The sequence below is a fragment of the Styela clava genome, chromosome 13 (assembly GCF_964204865.1).
Source record: "Styela clava chromosome 13, kaStyClav1.hap1.2, whole genome shotgun sequence".
Taxonomy (NCBI): Eukaryota; Metazoa; Chordata; class Ascidiacea; order Stolidobranchia; family Styelidae; genus Styela; species Styela clava.
The window spans coordinates 17,031,457-17,054,738 of NC_135262.1; the positions used below are offsets into that span (position 1 = coordinate 17,031,457).

The 23,282-nt window shown below is 35.0% G+C and overlaps 2 protein-coding genes across 2 annotated transcripts in view; both read right to left on the minus strand.

The window, feature by feature from the left end:
* Nucleotides 1-15,898, minus strand: part of LOC120332409 (splicing factor 3B subunit 3-like) — a 26,927-nt gene extending 11,029 nt beyond the window's left edge. Inside the window, exons 1-16 of the mRNA XM_078119090.1 lie at nt 15,759-15,898; nt 13,808-14,007; nt 13,045-13,138; nt 12,606-12,826; nt 11,680-11,886; nt 10,128-10,238; nt 9,216-9,346; nt 8,879-9,044; nt 8,364-8,459; nt 6,557-6,629; nt 5,392-5,543; nt 4,924-5,079; nt 4,296-4,451; nt 3,437-3,574; nt 3,137-3,247; nt 2,255-2,421 (exon numbers count right to left, since the gene is read on the minus strand). Of these exons, the coding sequence (XP_077975216.1) occupies nt 2,255-2,421; nt 3,137-3,247; nt 3,437-3,574; nt 4,296-4,451; nt 4,924-5,079; nt 5,392-5,543; nt 6,557-6,629; nt 8,364-8,459; nt 8,879-9,044; nt 9,216-9,346; nt 10,128-10,238; nt 11,680-11,886; nt 12,606-12,826; nt 13,045-13,138; nt 13,808-14,007; nt 15,759-15,861 (2,282 nt within the window). The 5' untranslated portion in view covers nt 15,862-15,898. The remainder of the gene's footprint in view (nt 1-2,254; nt 2,422-3,136; nt 3,248-3,436; nt 3,575-4,295; nt 4,452-4,923; nt 5,080-5,391; nt 5,544-6,556; nt 6,630-8,363; nt 8,460-8,878; nt 9,045-9,215; nt 9,347-10,127; nt 10,239-11,679; nt 11,887-12,605; nt 12,827-13,044; nt 13,139-13,807; nt 14,008-15,758) is intronic.
* Nucleotides 15,899-15,900: 2 nt separating this feature from the next.
* On the minus strand, nt 15,901-17,808 carry LOC120332412 (proliferating cell nuclear antigen). Its single transcript, XM_039399650.2, has one exon. The coding sequence runs from the start codon at nt 17,644-17,646 to the stop codon at nt 16,852-16,854; it is 795 nt and encodes a 264-aa protein (XP_039255584.1). The 5' UTR covers nt 17,647-17,808; the 3' UTR covers nt 15,901-16,851.
* Between the last annotated feature and the right edge of the window lie 5,474 nt (nt 17,809-23,282).

Sequence of the window (23,282 nt, forward strand, 5' to 3'; positions counted from 1 at the left end):
TCCCGATTTCCCATTATTCTGTGTGTTTGTTTTATGTGTTCATTATTTGTTATGTGTATGTTTTTTTGGGGGAAATCAAAATAAAGATTATTATTATTATTATTATCAACATTCAGGATTGGCACAATCTCAGATTTGCGAGATTTATCTGTAAATTAATACAGACACCATAAAAAAATTATAAAAGTTAATTATCGTATTAAATATTTGCATTCCGGCATCGATAATAATAATACCATTTGCTTAAAATTGGGACAGTAAATTTACAAACGTTGATAGGTAATATCAAGTCAACGCAAATGTTTATTTTGGTTTTGAAATTTGTCGTTGATGCCCTTAACAGTTGTTGCCGATGTGAACGCACGCGTAAGCCTGGATTGCCAAACCCAGGATATAGTCGCCAAAACGATTGCGGTGACAAAAACAATTAGCTATTATAACGAAATTAACCAGTAGAAAAGGCTTCCTTGCTAATTTTTCGGCCGACGTTCTAGACTCCTGCTGTGCATAAAAAATATTCCTTATTCGTTAAAAATATTCAATTCGAAAAAATTTGCCCACCCCTACTCGCATATTAATGAGGAAATAGTTTAGATTGATTTTTGACCCTGGTCTGAGTTTGATTTATCGTGAATGACTAGACTAGCTAATACTGAATATCGCAAAATTCCGCGAAACGCCATTTGCTTTTAACATTCGTGGTTACAATAAAATGGCTGTTAAATGTTAATACGACATATGTATTTTGTCAATTTGGCGATTTTGCAAATCTGTGAGATGCTGCTAAAAGTTTCTTCTATTTTAACAAACTATGGCCCAAGTTTACATTCCATTACTAAACAATGTCGTGTCGAGTATCAGAAATTTCTGAATGGCTCCAGTAAATTCACTAAGAAGAGAACACAGACCTGTCAAACCAGTACTAGAAAATCGTGTACTTTGGTCACAATTCATCGATGTCATTGACAGTCACATGACCACTCTCGTTTAGAGAAACGCACTGCCTTGCATTCGGACATCTGGTTTCAAAGACGCCGCCGAGCGTTTTCGCGGTCGAAGCGGAATCGGTGTGCTTGTATAATAATCATATTATAAACAAGAATTTTGCCATTAATGCAAAAGCTTTATCTTCCATATCTTCACCACATAGGTTAGAATTCCGGTAAATATCGTTATGATATGCAGAATTGAGTTACAAAAGTACTAGTATGTTACTTATTTGTCAACTTAATACGCACACAAAAACATTTGTCAACTTTGAATTTTTATTCCATTCAAAATCGAAAAAAAGTGCTATTTCTCTCCAAAATCGGGAAAAAGTGCTATTTCGCAGTCCCTAAAAAAAGTTGCGAAAGTGCTTCGCAATTTTCGCAAAAAAGTGCGCTAATAGTGAACACTGCTGAAGACTATGGCTATTTTTTTGTTAAGTCCAATTGAACTTGACAGAAATCTTTTTCGATTAGATTAAAAGGACATGTCTGTATCGTACCCATGGTGGTTTTTTGTTTCTATTAGTATTCTGTATTACTGAAAGGCCGTCAGATTAAAGGGACTATATCTTCGTCACTTTATATAATACCGACATAGTAATCATCATTGGCCACTCTTACAATATATACACTAACAATTCAATGTACCCCATTCAAAGGCGGATTTGCTCTGATAATAACATGCTTTAAGCGAAATGTAGTCACTTATCACAGGTTAGTCCAAACCTTGGCACATTGGTCGCGTGCCAATTTTAGCATACAGATGTTTGTATATATTGGCAGAATATTTAAAAGTTTTTTTTCAGCTATTCCAGCTCTGGTAGGGATTCCGAGATTTTAAACCTTTTTCGTAATACCAATGTCAAGAGTGATATTTGTTAAAATTACAGAATTTCAAGGTCGTATCTATAACTGTCGAAGCCGAGGCCTATTTTCAAGCACAGGCCATGTGACAGCAGTGCCGAAATGCAGATCTGAAGCAGCAACCAAAAGTTTGTTTTATTATTTTGTTTATGCTTTAGATATCTTCCTTAAAATAAAACAACGTCACCCATGCCACATAACAATAAGCTGATTAAGATGGTTAACTCTCATAATTCAATATATTCAAACTAACTCATCTTGCAGTATTTTGATCACTTTTGGGTTTTCCCTACTGCAGCCCAAATAGCTTCCTCAAATATTTCTGCGACCCTTCAATCTTGCAACCTTGGACCACCCTGACTTACCACTGCAAATTCAAACAACCAAAATATATCTTTTACCTTAGTGTGTTAGCAGAGATGGCAACTATTCCCTCTGGACATTGTTCAGAAGCAAAACCTGATGCAAATTCTAGTGATTCGTATGATAATGGTGTCAAGTGAAATCTATTTTGATATTGATAGCTGAGCCAAGTTCTGCTCGACATTCCAAGCACTGCGTCGGAACCCTGGAATTCAATATAGACAATGTTGTTAATGAACACATTAGGACAAAAATGTGTTTTAGAAAGCTAGTGAGTGAGAGATGTTAATAAAGTTTTAATGATAATGGCAGGGCGTTAGACTTGAACAAATTACACATATCAGGTTCAAATTTCATGCGCCCCACCCCACCAAGGGTGTTATAATTGGGTAATAATTATTATGCCGAACCGGAAATATTCCAGTCCAAATAATTGTAACTCCTTATATATAGTATAGTGCACAGGTCGGCAACGACAACCTTTAGCATTGGAAGAGTCATTTGGAATCCTTCCCATCAAATTCAAACCTACTCAGAGCTGCAACATCTACTCTAATGTCAGGATATTAAAACTCGTGGAAAACTACTAATGATGCAATAATTTAGTTCTTACTAAGAGGACGCTCAATGGAATACGAGTGATGCAATAATGAAAGGAAAGTGTATTTTAAAAGACTTGCATCCCTTCACTAAAAACTGATGTAATCACTTTGATTAACGGGAGTCAGAGCTCCGAGAACAAAGAGCTACAGAAATATGATTGTGAGACCCAAATTTTATCATTTAAAATAAAGTACTGCTTCATCTTACACAGTCACCCGTTGCTTATTAATCTCATATAGAAAACACTGCTGTATCGGAACTTTTACCACCAATCAGAAGGTAGCATTTTTAGACAGAGAAAATTATTTATAACATACCTGCATTGAGACTCTGAATAATTTGACAGGTCTGGTACCAAGATATCTTGTTCTTGTATCAGATAAATCACCAGTTACATTATCCAATGTTGTTCGTAGCAACACACCATTCTGTTGAAAACATTAAAATAATAAGCACAGTTACAAAATTCTTCACTCGAGGAAGAAAATTACGAGTACAATTGATGCTCCCGAAGTATGTGCATCAAGATGGCGCACAACCTGAACATTATGTTCAGGTTGTGCGCCATCTTAGTGCGCATATTTCGGGAGCTCTGCGCAATTTATTAAAAACATCACCTGAAGTCCGATATTCAGTACCAGACCACCAGAAGGTCTTTGTTCGCCGGTTTCATCTTCTCCGCCTCCCATCTCAATAATGCAAACTGATTCTGCTGTGGCTGGTAATGCCTGCATGCTCAAAGGTTGAAGACAATCCTGTGAAGAGGATAATATACAAATAATTTTATGAAAAAACTATACTATGTTAACTAAAACAGTTTATTGTGAAACATCATCAGTTCCTGTCTTTGACAAAATATAGAATAACATGCGTGAAGTTGGAGTATCACATTACGTATTGTTTAGAAAATGTAAAAGAATTGATTGTTGATTGCCTAGTACCACCTTTCCCAACATAGGATAAATCCTACTCCAACGAGTAATTTTGTTTTGTATGTATTTACTTCAGTATATCTAATATCCCTTAGTCTTTATTATTATTATAGAACTTATTTATGCAAACAACATAAACTACTTAAATTGTACAAAAGTGGAAGTGCAACTTAAGCATACCACTAGCTAAGAATCCGAATTGAACAAATAAAGTAGTTTGTATGAATAGTGAGAAATAATGAGTTTCGAATAGGCGAAGGTAGGGAATTCAACAGAAAAGGTTGGAACCTAGTAGTTAGCGCATTGTACCTAAATATATTGACGACACCATGTTATAGATCTCAGGATCAAGCCCAATACATCATTTAACTTTATACCGCCTAATAAACTAGCCACACTATTTACCGAATCATAAAAGTTTGGAATCTTCAGAAAACACAGTGTCACATAATGCATCAGTAACTGCAGGTGTATGGTACAAATTTAAAAAAATATAAACCAAATATTATATTTTTGTGATTCGACAAAAATATAATTAACTCACTGATGGATCGAGCGATATAATTCTGACAGTATTATCAGCCAGTCCAACTGCAAGAAATCTTGTTCTTTGTTCACCAGGAGGCACTTTGCCAAGGTCCATGCATAATACATCACTACTCATCTCTTTTCTTTCAGTGTACTCGTTGAGCTGTCCACTCTAAAAATTTGAGAAAAAATTTGAGTTTGCCCCAACGAGATGAATAATATCATATCTGTAAAATTTGACATATTTTATTAATATTGGAGTTTTTCTCTGAGCTACTGATATCTAACGATATTTAGAGAGCTACAATTATTCGAAAGGGCCGTAATCTTTTTGGTTCGGCATTGCCAGGTGCCAATCCAATTTATCACACTCTGGGTGAAGTGGGGGGCATGGGATTTGAACAGGAGCTGCTTGACCTGTGATGTCAGAACCAAAGAAGTACGCTATTTTAAAACTTTGTTCTCGAGTTAAAATTTTTTTTTTTTTCAAAGCTAGGAATTAGAGTCAAAATTTCCTGTAATCTGAAGTAGGGAGCCAGAGACGTTTTTCTAATAGCTTGGGTTCGGTGTTTCAAAGTTTCTATTCGAGTTTACTCAATCATTTCCAATAAAAGAATATAAAAAAATGTTTAAAAACAATTTACAGGATCCATTTCGAAGTATACGAGTTCCCCGCCTGTCAATGCAATAACAACTTGTCTCTGATTGACAGCACATTTTAAAATAGTCTTCTTTCCAGGAGCTTTCCATTCGTTAACACGTTTGTCAAATCTGATATGACGGATTCCTTCAGGATAAACCTGAATAAATAATGTGAAGTTGGACATTAGGATTAAACAACAACTTCTGTAACACACCCAAATCCCATTTTATTTATCACACTCTCGAAGGAGAAGAGTTGTCAAATTGAATAAAAATTAAAATGAATAATTCTAGATTGTCGGTGGGCCACATAACCAAAGAGACGAAAATGCAGCTATCACTAAGCAGTAACAAATGCAACGGCAAAATGGCAAAAGATTTAACACAGCGACAAGAACAAAAAAACATTATGCATTTTTATTCCTGCGAGCACCTATTTAAACAAACTTCTGGATTTCAAGATAACACACCTGAACAAGAGCATTTTCTCCCAAGAGTGAGCAGGATAAAGTAGGGGTTGTTCCAAGAAACCCTGAATCTGTAACTTCCTCTACAGTCTCACCGATGGACAAAACGAGTGTTGCATTGACGAAAGACACAATAATGTACGAGTCAAACTCATCTGAGTAAATATAATAAAATAAACCATATTTAAAAATTTCTTTGAGAAGAAAATATAGAAATTCAAAGCAGCAAAGTGATAGTTGAAGATTTAAAGATGCGACGCGCTGCAGTCTGGATGATCGAGGTTCATCTGTTGTCATGACGATCTGAAAAACATCATTAGTGTCTGCTAGGAGGCCATTTGGCCTGCCTGCTAAAGTAAGGGACCTAAGGGCAAGTCGTAATCAAACGACTCTAAAAATGAATTTGGAAACTGACTATTAATAATTAACAACACAAGATTGCTTAGGCCCACTCAAAAATCCGTGGGTAGCTTGGTATCTTCGGTGATTACTTGCCTCTGAAACAGCGCGTCGCACTGCCACTGTGTGTCGAGACCTGTGGAAGGAAAGAGTAGGGCTTTGGTGACAAGCACACATAAGCCCGAATATTAGACACTAATCAAAATCCAATTTTTAAATGATTACCAATAAAAATGTCTGGGATAAACGCAAACAGCATGTGCTTATTTCAATGTCCTTTCCAAAAATATACATACACACACCAAGAAAGAGCAAAGCTATAAATTTATAGATATTTCAATTTAACCTCATTAAATACAGAATTTGAATTCTAATATTGATATAATATACCGGGGTTTTCAGGAAGGCCACCAAGGGCCGTCAATTGGAAAAAGAAAAATTGAAAAAATAAGATGCGAGTCAAATGACCAACGACCAACTCCTGATTCGTTATACGGCCGTTATAAATTTATAATCGGCCACAGAAAGGGTTCTATATTAGCACCCATGGGCAGACTAATGACTGGTGGCTTTCCTAAAACCTCGATATGCCAGAAGAGATTTAAGTTATTGAACATTGTTTTGAGCAAATCCAATTTCACTATCCAATTTTAGTGTCCGCATTGAATTGTCTAGAAAATATTTTTCTATCCATTGTGAAACTGCTACCACCCTAAACATTTTCGGATAACTTTCAAATATAATTAGAAAAATGATAACGCTGACATACCGTCTTCAGTAACTTTGACTGTCCATACAGCATTTGGATTACCAGGCAATTCTGATACAGCCATTTCTGAAACCTGAATACAAGTTGCCATATTTAAATTACCACACAACTTAAAAATACTCGAAACATATTTATACCTTCACATCTTTTTTAAATTCAATATTTTATATTTGCATATTTCGAGAGATTTCACTCAAAAACGCAAGACTGAAAAATCTGTTTTAAAAAAATGAGTTCAAGGTACATTTTTTATTTTTAAACTCTTCTACCTTTTTATTCAAATATGGAATATCGTTTAAAACTATGATCAGATATTAGGGTGCATATTTTCGTTATTACGGGCATTTCATAACAAGCTAAATTTTATCATTATGCCCATATTAAGCAATTAGTCAAGCATTTATAGGCTGGCTAAAGAACCTTGGAAACCTAAAAAAAAAATTTTATCAATTGTTCGGGTTATTTTGCATATTGCAGATCATATTTTGAACCTGGTTTGAAAAAAGATGATATTCGTCATCTTTTTTTTCTCCCTCTTGAAAGTATATTTAAAATATAAACAGATGTTTGTATCACAAATATAAAACGCGAATGTTCTACGACAGAACAAGAAATTGGATATTTTGCTTTGCACCAGTAGGCAAGGGACAAACTTAACATTTCCCCCTATTTCTAAAACTTATCTCGAAAACTAATTGAGCTATGTAGATCGTTTAGTTTATTAAAAGAAAACATATTTTTGAAAATAAGTTTTTTTTTTTTTTCAAAATTCCAACTTGCCCTACTGATACTAGAAGTCAGAAATAGGGATGTCCTTATCGTTTCCGTTTTCGTTTCGTTTTCGTTTAGAGCTGTATTCGAATAGTTTTTTCCAATTTTGGTTAATCGTAATTTAACATGTATAAAACTTGCGACGTCGCGCACGATCTTTTTCAGTATTTTTTTTTTTCAAAGTACGTTAGTAAGTGCTGAATCGTCCGTCGCGTGAACCATAGTGACCTCTGCTTTCTATCAAGCGTGACGAAACGGGCATGTCTGTGCATGTCCAGACTTGTGCGATTATTGCCGACAATCTGATGTTGACGGTGCAGGCAACCGGTACGGTATCTTTGTTATGGAAGTGATTAGTTTTCTATTGCGAGTTTATCATAACTGCATAACGCACGGTGGAAGTTTTAAAGGTAAAGATGGGTACGGTGTCGTTTGATTGAATAGCAGTGCAGCAGTATCGTACCGGTAGCCTAATGGAATCGGAGTTTATCTGTGCCAGTAGGCTACGGTACTAGTACAGTCATACGGCACTGTGCCGCACAACATGAACATTATTATGTGTACCAGTTTAGGGTTCAGGTTGTGAGCCATGCACATACTTCAGGAGCTCTAAAAAGGAACTGTGGTCCCTGGAGCTGTAGCCAAAGCCACTGTGATTAAGAATCAGCTTCCCAGCCCTGATTAGAAGCTTGTGATGGCAACAGTATGTTTTCTTTAATTCAGAGAAACAACTTTCTCAGAGAATGCTCCAGTGATTCGCATCAGTTTAGTTTGACAGACTATGTCACATGTTCATTTCACCCACTTATGTTGGGAAATAAAGTTACTGAAACACTTGTGAAGTATTATTTTGGTTCTAGTAATTTAGTTTAAACGATATTCGAAATGTTTCTTCAGAAGCATTCTAGAATAGTTTAGTATTCGGATACGGACATCCCTAGTCAGAAATAAATAAAATAGACAATTGGATTATTGGAAGCAACAAATTTTAAATTCAAAATATCTCAAGTGTAGGATATATAAAAAAACTCCGCACCTCTAAACCATGTCTTAATACACGTAAGGATGACCTTGGACCTCTGCCACACGTTACATAAAGTTGTGGGTTGTCTTCGTTTGCCAAATCAGCAATCTGTAAGGAAATTATGACATCATACTTTTAATCTCTATTGTTCAATACCGCTTATTGAAAAATTTTATTTTTCTAAGGTTTCAATTTGACAAATTATCACCAATTCCAATTCTATTTTAGTTTAGAGTAAATTTTACATTGCTCAACATAACAGAATGGAACAAATTTTTGTGGCCATCAGATTAGAGGGACTATATTTTAATCAAATTATAGTCATCAGAAAGTAATCATCACAAGCCACTTGACTTTCAGGTCGGTCAAGATTTATAGGTTCAAATAGAAAATCAAACAATTAATATTTTGATGTAAGCACAAATGTATCAATAAAAAATATGATTTGAGCTTGCTAAAAATATATCAACATCATTTTACATTTTTTATTATTTCAGTCTAAATTAACCTCGATTATCGTTGAATACCTGGCATGCCATAATTGGTGAGAGAGAATCAAGTTCGTCGACCATGACAAGATTTCTGAGTGGTCGAGGTGCATAAAAGAATGTATCTCCTTCTTCCAACGGCATTGCACTTGAAAATTCTGGTTCATCATCATCATCACCAAGATGTGCAATTTGATATAACGCACTAAAAAGGAATTTTACTATAAAACCTGGAAAGAATTGTAGAGTCTGTTTGATGAAATGGAAGATTATTGAATATTCAACCAATGCCAGGAATAAACAACCAATGAATAAATAAGTTGGTAACCAATAATCGAAAGAAGTTGAGTAAACAAAAACGATTTTATTCACTCACTGATTTCCAAATTCAGAAGCAACAAACAGGAATCCAGTCCTCAGTACACACATTGCTGTTGCTACAGGTACCGTATCGAAGTATTTTAATCGGATTTCAGTCACCATATCTTCATCTGTTTCAAGAGTTATCTGTGAAAATAATCGGAGGAAATAAAATAATTCTAACTTTTTAAAAATTGGTTTCAGTATCACAATACAAGGTAGGATTTACATCCTATCCCATGTACAATATATCTTAATTTCTGAGGGTCAAAGTTTAATAAGTTGTATTATTTGAATTCTTCTAACTAGAGATATGCTGATATCATTTTTTGCTGATACTGATGAGCGATGACATACCAATACGCCAATTTTACCAATAATATCTTGATGATGAAAATATTTATCTGCGAACAGTATTTACAGTGATCAATATTTTATCTACAAGAACAGATATTCCAGAACAAAAAAACGCAAACTTCGAATCCGTATTTATTTGTGATTGGAATGCTGCAATGCCAATAATGTACATCTTCAGTGTTAACAACTGCAAGGGTCAATTGTATAATTTGATATCATTTGGAAAAAGTAAGCACATTATCTGAGTGCAGTAGCCTGCTGAATAGCAAGTTGGGCATGACAATGTTTATATCAGTGTTTCTGGGTTAAACCCCATCCACACAGGGTGATTTAAATTGGGTATACTATATTCCTAGAAAAATATGTTGGTCTTTGCAATAATTAGAAGTTCCCTTCATAATCTACAAAAATCATTTAGGTTGAGCCTTAATCAGGGCTAAACTGATGAAATATAAATAACCAGTAAATTAGCAGTTTTGAGAGTTGATTTTGATGATATTGGGATATAAATGCAAAATGAGTTTTAAGTCAAAAGAAATGTAAAAAAGAACAAACAAGCAAAATTCTTCACCTTGAAAATGTCTCCTTGCTCAGTTTGAACCAGAAAGAAAAACATAGATTTGGTTTTGTGTGTTGCACTGCACACAAACATCATTCCTCTCTCTGGATCATCCAAGTCATTCTAGAATAAAGGATAACTATGGTGAATCCTTGATTTCAATAAATAGGCATGGCACACCAAGGCATTAGAGAATATAGTTCTTTTACAGAATTGTGAAAATGTTGATTATCATTACTTATCGATTTTAATCGGTAAGTATGTTGATAGGTATTTGTCTGTCTGTTTGTTTGTCTGTTAGATGCACGCGATATCTCACGAAAGCGAGATTGAATCTGCTCCAGATTTTGCATGTGCATTCATCATATGTCGTACCAGAAGCCTATTAATTTTGGATGAATTATGTCGTATAATTAGCGAGTTATTAATTAATTAGTGATGGGACACAAGGTGTCACTATGGAGTAAGAGCGCTGTTTTGGGGATCCCCTAACTTTCGATCTTTTATAATTAATTAGTAATGTAATTACAGAGTGGCTTCAAAACGGAACAGATAAATAAATACTTCTATGAAAATGAGGAAATTTATTGAACACTTGAACTGTTTGTGCATCACTGAACCATAGGACGCTTTGTAAAAATCTAATGTTTGCTCTAGAACATGGTTCCCAAATTTTTCAAGCCTCTCCCCTTTTTAGAATTTGTCAAGTCTCGCGCCCATCTCAGAAATAGCTAGCTAACAAAAAAATATGTGGATGGAACGTAGATAATGAAATAGATCAGGGGTCGGGAACCTTTTTGGTCAAGAGAGCCATAAAATATACATATTTTCAATTGCATTTCCGTGCGAGCCATATACCATTTCTTCACTTAATCAGGCCTGAAATGTTTACTCAAAAGTCAACACATATAATGTCAATATACATTTAATGTGATTTCTGATGCTGCATGTAGTCGCTGCGGGTCTTGAACGGTTGCTCACATGCCGCCCAAGTTGAAATCTACGATACTCATCAGCCTTTTTCGTTTAGGCATATCCGTAGTGTTTTTAAAACTATATCGCTTTGTGATGTCACAATATATGTTCCAGAATCCCCTTGTTTGTCACAATGCCTGTCTAGTAATATCTTACATAACATAGACATGTGCTGGGCGCGTGTTCTGAAACGTATTGGGAATTTCCTGCCAAATTCGGCTATAAAAGAGTTTGGGATCTCGTAACAATAGTAAGCTTAGTCTTAGAATATTATATTTTTCTGGGAGCCATATGCCGTCACCAAAAGAGCCATATATGGCTCGCGAGCCATGGGTTCCCGACCCCTGAAATAGATGAAAGTTTGGAAATGTAAATATCCAAAATAAGGCTGGCAAGATCATATCTAATAAATATTTTTATTTTTAATTAGCTTCACGGCCCCTCAAAAAATTGTCCCCCACCGTTTGAGAACCACTGCTCTGGAATGTGTTCCAAATGACAAGGGTTCTGTTTGTTTCAAGTCCCCTATTAGTAACAATATTCGAGCCACTATCTACCCGATATTAGTTGAAATGCATTTCAAACTTACTCTTCTTCTTGGAATGGGAGATTTGATATCAGGTTGATCACCGAAATTTTTGTAAGTAATGTAATTTTCAGCACATACAAGAACGCCACCAGGTCCATCGTTACCACCTGGTACAGTGACCAAATGATTTGCACGTTCGTCTAAAGGTTCGCTGTATTTTCTTACAACGTGGTTGAGTCCAAGATCAAGTTCATAGAATGTTAAGGTCTGAAAAAAATAAAATAAATAATATTTGGAATAACTGTTCTTCTGAGTGTCCCTTGGAACAGGAATCACAATTGCGACTAAATTAGTCGCCATGGCGATCTTGGCTGTACTTCGGCAACTCTGGGTCGTATATTTGTCTCCCAACTGGCAACAAACATGCGGACAGGCCTCGTGCCAGTCTGGAAAGCAAGGCGTTTCTGTTGACCGTTCCATATGTTTAACCGCCAGCCTAATTTTTTATTTGTCAAGTTTGCAGCAAACTTATAAATTTTATCATAGACTACATTTTTCGGAAACCACCCATCAGTTTTACTTTCAAGTTCTTGGCGATCCGGTGTTCCAAGGCAAAATTTGTTTATTAAGAAACGCTGAACTAGATACATTAATTAACAACAGAAAATGCTACAGTAAAACCTCTGGAATTCCTAAATTATATTTATTTTGTTTAGGTTTATACAAGTTTACAGATTTCATATTCTAGATACAATTGGTCTAGTTATCTATCAACCAATTATCATACCAGGTGGGCTTAATTGAATAGCTACTGGACTTGAGCCTTGTTCAAAGCTAAAGAGTTTAAAAAGTATTATTAATTAATTTTATTTTTGTTATTTAATTGTTATACAGGTTCTGTTTTCTGTACCTTTATTGAAAAATGCCAGTTTCACAAACATTCGTTCATTGACAAAATTTTTTGAAATAAAAAAATAAACACACACCTGCTGGGAAAGTTGTGCTGCTTCTCCTGTGGGATCATTATCAGCTTCTTCATAATCCATTTCCAAACATGCAAACATTGGGTTTTCAAATCCTACATCAATACCAGCCATGTGATACACGAGTGTGTTAGCTTTATGTGCTTCCAGAGGAGAAGAAATAGTCAAACGAGCCTCGGAATCCCGATTCAGGATATACACCAGTTTTTGTTTCTCCATAGAACCTAATAAAAATAGGATTTCGATAATATTCACATATACTCATTTGTAAATGTCATGTACTGTTAGCTACATAAAAATAGTGCTTGCATAGTTGCATTGGGCAACTAGATAGTATGTTGTATTAATGATAAAATTATCATATTGGTTTTATGAACACGAAATCAGTGTCAATAACATTGTCATAAGAAAATTTAAATCAAATAAATTAATATACTGGTACCTATCATAACTGCTCTTCCCTTTGGATCAATGGCAAGATATTGTCCTGGTACTATTCTTCTGCATCCACTCTTTCCAAATGTTTCCATATGAACCTGTGCAGAAGAGTGCAAAACAGTATTTTTACTAGGATATATAGAGCAAATGCATGCCAGATTAATTTTAAGAAAATCTAAAAATATAAATGCGTAATATCACGCATGAAGCAAAAATTAGTTCATTTTAGGGTCAGCAACCTTTGGAATTAGAAGAGCTTTTGGCATCCTTGCCGTCAAACTCAAACCAACTTCTACTCTAATGTTAGTGGCTATTAAAACTCTCGGAAAACCACTTATGATGCGATATTCTAGTTCTTACTAGGAAGAAGCCAAATAATTTACGAATTATGCAATAATTCAGTTTACGTTGAAATGAAAAGAACCTAAAAAGAAAAAGTTAGTTCTGACAGATTTGAATCACCTTAATGCGACCTATTTTTACCACTCTCGATTTATAGCTGCTATGATGTGTAATTAGTTTGTAGTAACTTTATGACTCCAACTTTCATTCAATCCCCACTGATTCTAACAAAATCTGCCGTAGCCACTCTAATTCACGGGAACCAGAGCTCCGAGAACAAAGAGCCGCAGTTCACTGGTTGCTGATCTATAGACTATAACAATCAGCCAGCTAGACATATATAAATAGATATTATGAATTCATGACACTAAATCCCTAATTCTCAGGGGTGTGGCAAAAAAGAATTAATATATTTCCCCACTTACTCTGTCAAATTTGTTTTTGTTAGGAATATACTCCAGAATACAAATTCTTCCTGAATCTGTTCCACAGACGACATAATCCTTGTTACCACCAGTTAATCGAAATGACATCAAAGCACGAATAATGCCAAAAACTTCGACCGTCAACAACGTATGAACTTTTCCAGTATTTGGATCAGGTTTGACAAGTTCCAAAATCTTTCCTGGAATTATAAACGTAGAATATTAGCAAAATATACAAAAATTCACATCTTAACATCAGAAAAATTTATGTCTATCTATTTGATAATTTATTTAAAGTTTACAAAATGTGATAACTATGTAATCATTTCTACGATTCAGATTTATTAATAAGCATACATAATTCTCTGTTTGCTAATGAAATTGGAATGCTTGAAATTTTCTTCTATGACACAGGATGAACTGTGAGACCCACCTCAAATAGTGTATCAATTTAGGCAAATCAGTTTTCATCATCTTATTACAGTAAATAAACTAGCAATTTCTGATTATAATACGACATTATCTGATAACAGAAACGGGGGCGTGATGGAATAGCAGATGAAACATGAGACGTGTTAGCATTGAAGTATATAACCATCAAGAACAGGAAAAATTCCATCAAGTTTACCTAATTCCAAACATCAGTGGTTGCTACCATAGGGCCTTGTTCATAGCTAAGAGGCACAAATGCAAGCGTTGTAAAAAAAAATATATTTAGAATTTTTAGCTGTTCCTTCTATTAATATATTCAAGGCTAACAAAGATGAAATTTTTTTAGGGAGTACCTAACAGCCTAAATTGACAAGCCTTTTTCATTGCGAGATTGCAAGCAGATTTTAAATCTTTCCTACAAACATTGATCATTGTGATATTGTTTTTTTGGTGAAAAACTTATGTTATATTTTATTTTCTTAATCCTTTAATTGAATGGGCAGAATGTTAGAGGTGTTATCATTATTTAGTAATGAAGTATTTTAAAATATCAACTAGGAAGTTTTAATCTTAACACACTATTGATATAACTCTGCATAGTAGTTTGTATCTGTTATTTGCCAAGCTCATAAAAGTTTTAGCAATATATTAGAATTACTTAGGTATCATATTTTATCAATTCTTGGTTTTGCAAGAGCTATTTAAACTGCACAAAGTTTTAAGAAAGGAAAAGGTTGGGATTTGATCAATAGTTTAGGTTTCTACACAGTTAGCTTTATAGAAATATGATGAATTAACAATCAATCTCTCTCCTAATGCATGATTTGTTAAGTCAGTCCATAGATATTTTTACCATTTAGAACACCGGTTCTCGACCAGTGGGCCATGGCTCACTGCTAGGCAACAGAATAATTTTCAGGTGGGCCATAAACCTATCGAAAACTATAGGTAAATTTTACTGTAGTGGCAATGAATGATGATGCTACCGAGTGGTGATTTTCATTCTGATTATTAGAGTGAAAGTGTCTGTTCTTCCCGAAAGAATTTTTTGTTTGTCCTTTATATTTTTTCCTATGCATGAAAAAGTTAATGAGCTACAGACTTTTTGTGCAATTAAAATCAGTACGGTTCTCCGATACCAAGTATAGCCACCACATTAATAGAAATCAATTAAAACAGTAAGTGCAAACCCCTCCCTTACGTGTCAGTCAGGTCCTCCGAGCGCAATTTAAAAAAAAGTACCACAAAGGGAAAAAAAATCAGCAAAAAAACGTGATTTTGGTCACATGACAGCCGACGTAGTCACGATCGGTTTAAATTATCATAGAGACAAGCATGGCGCAATAGTTTTTGTTTCATTGGACCAAATGTCACATCATATTGGAACCGTGCCCTACTGATAATGAGCCACGAAAGAAAAAAAGTTGAGAACCACTGATTTAGAGTCGTTGAGACTCTTAATTCACCAGTTACCATCTACGTTCATTATAAAACACAAGTTATTATAACTAAGCCCTACCTCTAGACAGGGCAATCTCCTGCTGCTTCGTGCCAGAAAAATTCCCATGGACAGCATGCGTTATTGTGCTAGCTCGTTGAAGTGTGAGAGCATAGAGAAACATTTTGTTATGAATGTGTCCAAATAATCAGATGAACAGCTCCGAACACAACCCTCGCGTTGTTCAATGTTTTATATTTTTTATTCAATATGAAATTCTAAAATATGTATTAACGAACACATGAAACACAAGTTAGAAACTGAGAGGCAGTGTTGATTATTAAGAGAAACCATGATGTTAGTATTGAAAAATTTACACCAATAATTATACAGATAGGACAGTTGAAAAGTTGTCATTTTTATTTGACAGAATTCAATTAATTCGGAGTTATAATACAAGATTAAATAAATCGAAACCCTTCTTTTCATAGGAAGTTCACTACAAAGTTAAATAGCACTACATAAATTTCAAATATTCAATTCGAATCTTGGAAATAATTAATTTAAGAGAAAGAGCTCTACAGCAAAATACAAGACAGTTTGAAAAAACAACAATATTATATATTTAAGGCCAAAGTGTAAATTGTTCAATCCACTAATATTTTATCAATAGCAATATTCATCCAACATGATAAAGCAAAGATGTTTTTTGAGGTTTCATTCGATAATGCAAAACAAATCAATCAGCTTGCACTGCTGAGAACCCAAGATGAAAGAAACAAATTAGTCAGCGTGTCGATAATTACCAAAAGGAAGGATGAAGCTATAGCTTTGGAGGTGAGTACTTCCATAAATGGAGCTGACCTTGGAGTAACTTCGGTTAAGTTGAGAGGGAAGGCAGGTCAAATGAGGCCAGTTCAGATAAATTGACAAGAGAAATCAAGAAAATGATGTTTTCATATTAACAAAGCAATCGCCATAATATGGAATTTTATCTAATCCAGTAATCAATTGGATGTTGGTGAATGGGAAAGTCAATGGAGCAGTAATCATAACTGATATTTATATCCTTATGGCAGTGTGTATAATTTATTGACCATAAGCCAACTAGTACTGTAGTAGTCTATTGTTTTTCCTTTTATGAACAAAATGTATGTGAAAACTAGAAGTTTCTTCAACTGTCTTGTTCTTCCTCATCTTCAATTTTCGGAGCAAGAAAATATTTGATGTGACCCATGTCTGCTACTTTGTATTCAACAACGAGTGGAACATTGTTTGACATTGATAAACATACAGATGGTGAGAGAGGAGATGCCTTCGCAAATAAGTTCAAATATTTTATCGCGAAAGTCAGCTGAACAGGCTCTGATATTTCGACGGTCACTTGCTCTTCTTCTTTGATATCAGAGCCAGTATTTTGCTTAAGTTTAATTTTTCCAGCTCCTAAGTCTCCTTTTGCAGAAAATTGCACTCCATCTTTAGTACAAGTGATGACAACGCATTCTCCAATTTGGCTTAAATCTCGGCAGATTCTTCCGAATTCTTGGGAGGGAAGTGTCACGCAACAGCTATAATCTTGCTCAGGGATTCCGAGTTGTTCACAATCAAGGTCCATCAACTTCATTTCGTATTGAGAATATTTATCACCTTTCGATGATTCGAAAATCAATTCCAACATATCAGCATTATCTTCTGCTCTTAGGGTAATAATATCGTCATTTCCAGCGCATTTCATAATTTTTGCCATGCTTGTCATGTTGATGCCCATGGCCAGATTTCTATCGCATCTGAAGTTTTCAAATCCATCTGCTCTTAAAGTTAGTTGCACTAGTGAGACGTGGGAACTATCCATTGCTTGTAAACTTATTCCAGATGATGTGCAATCCCATGATGCTTCTGTAACAATGTCTTTCAATGCTTCTTGTACTTTCTTGAGATTACTACCTTGGATAAGACGCGCTTCAAACATTTTGAATGTTGGTGATAAAGAACAAAATAAACGGTTAGGAGGCTATATCGACGCGAGAAGATCGGCAGCTAGCTGTCAACTAAAGAAAACCTCAACAATAAAAAATCTAGACGAAATAAAAAGCGGGAAGAAAAAAAAACGTTCTGGCGGGAACAGCATGGCGAAGTTACGCATGGATAACACAATAAATTGTTCTTACGAAACAGCGCCACCATTTTTTACAAGTAGACATGAAAAAAGATAAATGCAAAAAAGAACAATACTGTACTGGTTAATGCCATGTTTTCCCAAAAATAAGAATAAAAAAGGAAGAAGTATTTATCCCGGGGGAGAGCGGAGCCTATAATACGGCTTAACCATATGACGAACCACGGCCTCTCGTCTGGTTATCATTCCGTGTCTGGTATGGGATTAGTTAGTTATTGGACACGTCATTGTACATAACGATCGTTTCAATCAGGTATTATATATACATATAGGCTTTGGTTTTAATATTATGTTGTTGATCTTGTTTTTCTTCTCCTTCGTCATGATAAAATCGCTTTTCTCTTCGAATACTGGACCAATTGCTTTGAAATTTTCAGTGGTTAATGATTTTTCGCCAGAAGTCTATTCTTTTACTTAATTTAAAAATTTCTGTGGACTTCAAGATATTCGTTTTTTATGTGTCAGAATAAAAAACAGCGACACCTTGTGAAGTGTCCATATATTTGAGCATAGCTGTCGTTTTCGGAAGCATGGACTTAATAAGACCTAATAAGACTGTGTCTTATTTCAATTTCATTTCGAAAAACAACACTATGGCCTGTTTAGGGAGATGTATTATATTTTCATTTATCAAAAACGAAATTACAAAGTAGAGAATTGCGAGATTTTCAAATATACAATATATGAAAACCTGTATCCATTTACTTATTATTACCGTTTTCCTCTTTTTAGATTAATCATTTTTAAAAAGTGTGGAAGAGATTTCTCACTATCGACTGAGTCAAAAAAATTTCCCGGGTTTTCGAGGCTAATGAAAATTTAGAAAAGTACATAATAGGCAGAAACATAAAGAGTATTTAACTATTTATATATATTTATTTTTTGTAATATATATTATTAAAAGTGCGCATGAATGCTGTATTATTTGAGCAGTTCTTGATTTTCCTTGTAGCCTGTATATACCAAGACCTGAAAAAGAACGTTCGACATCTTCCATGTTTATTTACTGAATTTGAATATTCAAAAATCAACTTTATTTAGACTGAAATGAATTGGCATTACATAACGTTATATTAGATTAAAGCGCAAATTGCCTCCGTATAATTCCATAGAGGATTTCGATACAATCTAATTTGGAATCGGGATGGGGGAAGTAGAACTAGCCCAGTTCAAAGCATGTGGTGGGATTTAGCCGGTTTGCACCGGTTCTATAGAACCGTTTCACGGAATTTTATGAGATAAGCAAACCGGTTAGCACTACTGGATACTGTCAATGGATTTTTGCATCTTATCTGACACACCGATATTTGAGATCAAGTAACTCACGTGTTTTTTTTTCGAAATGTAAAATGGTCTCGTAACATTTCGCACGTAACAGTTATACGTTGGGTTACATTTGATAATTGTAGAAATTTTCCATTTGTGATTGTTTGTCTGAAAATTGAATTTATTTGCTAAAAAAATTATGACTTTTTGTAACAGAACCGGCTGAAAAATATGACTTTTGTAATGGAACCAGCTGACATAAAATTTAAATCCCACTGTTGATTCTAACTCTAATCACTTTTTTACATAATAATAAATCAAGTAACTAGAAGTCTATCGTACGTAAAACGACTAGATTAAAACGGCGTAAGCGACAACATATATACACAGAAAAAATATTCAAATGTCCGCGGGCCCAAAGGCAAGTAACGAGCAAAATGAATGCTCTTCACGTCGTCGGTTGGGGCTGCTTTTCTCATAAAACTCAATACATGTGGAACAATTATCTGCTTGGTCATATCCATCCTAAAATGATGCGTAAGCAAAATGTAGTGGTTTGTCATTTTGATAAATCCGTATAATCGGATTCCTCTCACGGAATCAATATGAAAATCCTATCGTTCTTCACTTTTCCTTCTGGCGGTCTAGAGAAAGCCAAACTAAACAAAATATCATATGAACATTGGAAAAGCCATTATACAACCTTATTTTTTTATTCCTGCATTATGTGACTTCACATAACTCATTCAAGTTTTTATTTCGCATTAAATATCAGAATACAGAACCACAATTGAGACTGAAATAAATTAATGAGAGTTTATATCCTCAAATCGCATACACTAAAATCATTCTCGCTTGTGAGAAAGACAAGTATGTGGTTTCTTCGTTATTTTCGAACCTGTTGAACGTTTGCGCCTTTTGGGTGAGATATATTTTCCATTTCCCCTTATCAAATACTTCTGTTTTGTAATTCTTGTTGATTTTATTTTCTTCGCAAGTGGTTTGAGTATTTTCAGGCTCTTATTTTCCCTTTTCGATGTCTTTGCTTTAATTTTTCTTTCATCGGCTTCAAATCTTCGCCTTCTTTGTTCATCCCATTCGTGAATTAACATGCTAATAACGCTGGTAAACTGTGGCTGAATTGGGTGCGCATGGCTTGCTGAAATTGTAGATCTTGCATTTTGATTTCTAGATGGCATTGTTTTTTATTTTTCTTTCTTATAAGCTTGTCAAATTCTGCAATGTACCTAAGTATTAGATTGCCCTATTTATATGTCATCATGCTAGAAAAAAGTCCTTATCAGCTCAATAGTGATCCGGCGACTGATAAGCTTGTATTTGATTTACAGCCTTTTTTCGTTATCAGGTGCGAGTAACAAACAATATCTTCGGAGCGTTATCATTTTTTGCAGTTAGGTGTTGATTATGGCTTAAAATATTCATCTTATCGGAAGCGCAAATCAGATATTGTGTAAGTTCATCTATTGTCCAAGTCCATCTCACACAATGATATGCCAATGTTATATCCTATGGGCCTATACTACCTCCGTGCTAAGTTTATGAACTACATCGATCAGTGTAAAGAATGCAAACATTGTTTGTAGCATGGAAATGTTCTTACCTGAAAGGGCCGCCGTTTCGTAATATATGGCCGCTGAAGCAGTAATTCTATTTCCTAGCCCAGGGTTTGCCAAACTGGGATTCGTGATGACTGCTGCATATAGAGCCTGCAACGATATGTAAAGAGTCTGATCGATCTTTAATGATTGATTTCAATCGAAACGCCATTGTATCTTTTTGGTTGAGCGTTGCGAACGAACATGCTCTGCCGAGTCTACTTTTAAATGCGCCAGAATTTGAAAGCGAATTTTTGTTTCATGACAATTACAATTTTAAATGCCTGTATATCCTGTACTTTTATTTGTTCATCTTTTGGTAAAAAGTTTTAGATAGACCTGTCTCGTGTCAAATAACATTCCACAAACCATTAGATGATAAACAAAATATATATCTGCTGTGTCTTTATAGAATTACAGAAAGCATTTGATACAGTTGATCACAAAATATCATTGCATAAGTTAACTTCATGGGCCTTCCACATCGAGAAATTTTTGTGTGAATGAGCTCAATACGAGTCATCATCTATTACAAATAGGTTACTACCAGGCAATCTTCCACATCCTCTTGATTCATTCTTGTCACGTATTTCGGTAAATGCTGTCTAAACAGGAACTCCGGCAATTTTGTTGGAGTATTATAGAACAAATATAAATTTACTTCAAATATAAATCCACGTTACATTATCCCAGTAGCTCCCCACCTGGGGGTATTCAGATATTACGCATCCACAAAATCGAATTTTTCAGAGATATGGCACATGAATGCTTTGTTGCACAACACGGATTGAGTCGCATTCAGATATTTCTGATGTCACATATGGAACTCAATTGTCAGCATTTTGTAATCGGTATTTAGTTGCGCTACTGCAGAGGTCGGCAACGTTTTTTACGAGTGTGACAATTTGTAATATTCAATGTCAAAATAGACGTTTGCGTGCCGATGAAAAATTTCGTTATATAAACAGACCTGAGGACAGTACAGATTGATAAAATGTAAATGTAAAATGGCTTGGTTTTCACTATTTGTTTGATGGTTTGCACACAAGTTATTTGTTTCAGTGTACCTATTCAAATATCACGGCAAATCATTGAAGTTATTTGTAATACATAAACACAAAAATGTTCACAATATAATTTTATTTCAGTAGGATCTCTAACCTCGCTTTTCCTCCGCCAGGGCTTTAATATTTAGGTTGTACTTCATAGGTTGTAGTTGATCGCAAGAAATTGTTCACACAAGTACCTATATCCGAATACAAAAAGCAAGGCTTTCACAAGCCTGAGGTCACCAAAATTAATCCATCTTAAAATGCTTCCCAAGCTCGGCGAAACTTTGAGGCCCCCTTTCTTGTAGTTTTTGACTTGTATTTTAAATAGTTTTTCTTTTTAAATGATACTTTTGTAAGGAGAAACTGCCTTTTTAGGAGCTTCATTCTTTTCCCAATAATTTTTGAATAATTTTTTGTGTTTGATTTCAATACTTGAGGTACGGCAAAAGACATTTGTTCAGCAAATTGTACATACAGCTCTGTCATGACGACCGACAAATTGTTTTCTACGACTCTTGAAATTGTCTCTCATCTGATTTGGACCTCTTGGCTACAGACATCGCGTTTGATAGCACAGTTAAAAACAGAATAAACGCAAATACCGGCATGCGAGAAACAAAAATGATAACGACGAAACAATAAAACAAAACACGGATATAAAATCACCACGCGTGCCATGGATTGCAAACCTCTGCACTACCGGCACCTATAGTTTACTTTAATTTATCACTCTGGGCTATTTTTAGTATGTCAACCTGCATTTGATTCAGTAAAATGCAACAATTTTGCTTCTTTCGTTTTGCTCTGTATTTATTGTATTCTCCCAAGAAAGCGACGTGCTTTTGAATACATAGAAAATTTATACCATAATATAAAACATTTGGTAGCAAAATTGGTCAAGGTGGCTCAATAAAAGTTTGTCAGAGATTTCGACTTTTCAGATGTCGTAATCCTATACCACTTAGAAAATCTATATATATTTGAATATGCGGCTCGCGGTTTCACCCAGCTATCTGTATTCGGTCGTCCTGCTTTAAATGTATCAAAGCGATGGTATAGATCGCTGGATAATTTGTTGAATGCCGCTGATCTGTATATATCACACTCCCATATGATTTAAACTGCAACGTTGCACGTTCAAATTTATCAATAACTTTAAATTTAGTGCGGACGCAAATTCACTTCCTCCTGCTGTTTTGTATTCTTTAATACTGTGGGAGATACAGTTTTTAGATCACATAGTAGAAATTCTGCATATTATGTAACCAGCGTTTGGAGCGTTATGTCAAGCCCTACGAAAGCTGTCAACATCGTATTGGTGATTGAATTCGGTAATTACTATTTCTTTCGCAACGTCAGGTTGATTCATGCCCTAGTCCGTTATGAATTTCACAAAGTAATTGTGTTTAGCGTTTTAGGCTGCGACGACTCAATTTACACGACATTGGTTACTTCTGGCGATAAACAAGCGGGACCTAAATGGCTCGCTACTCCT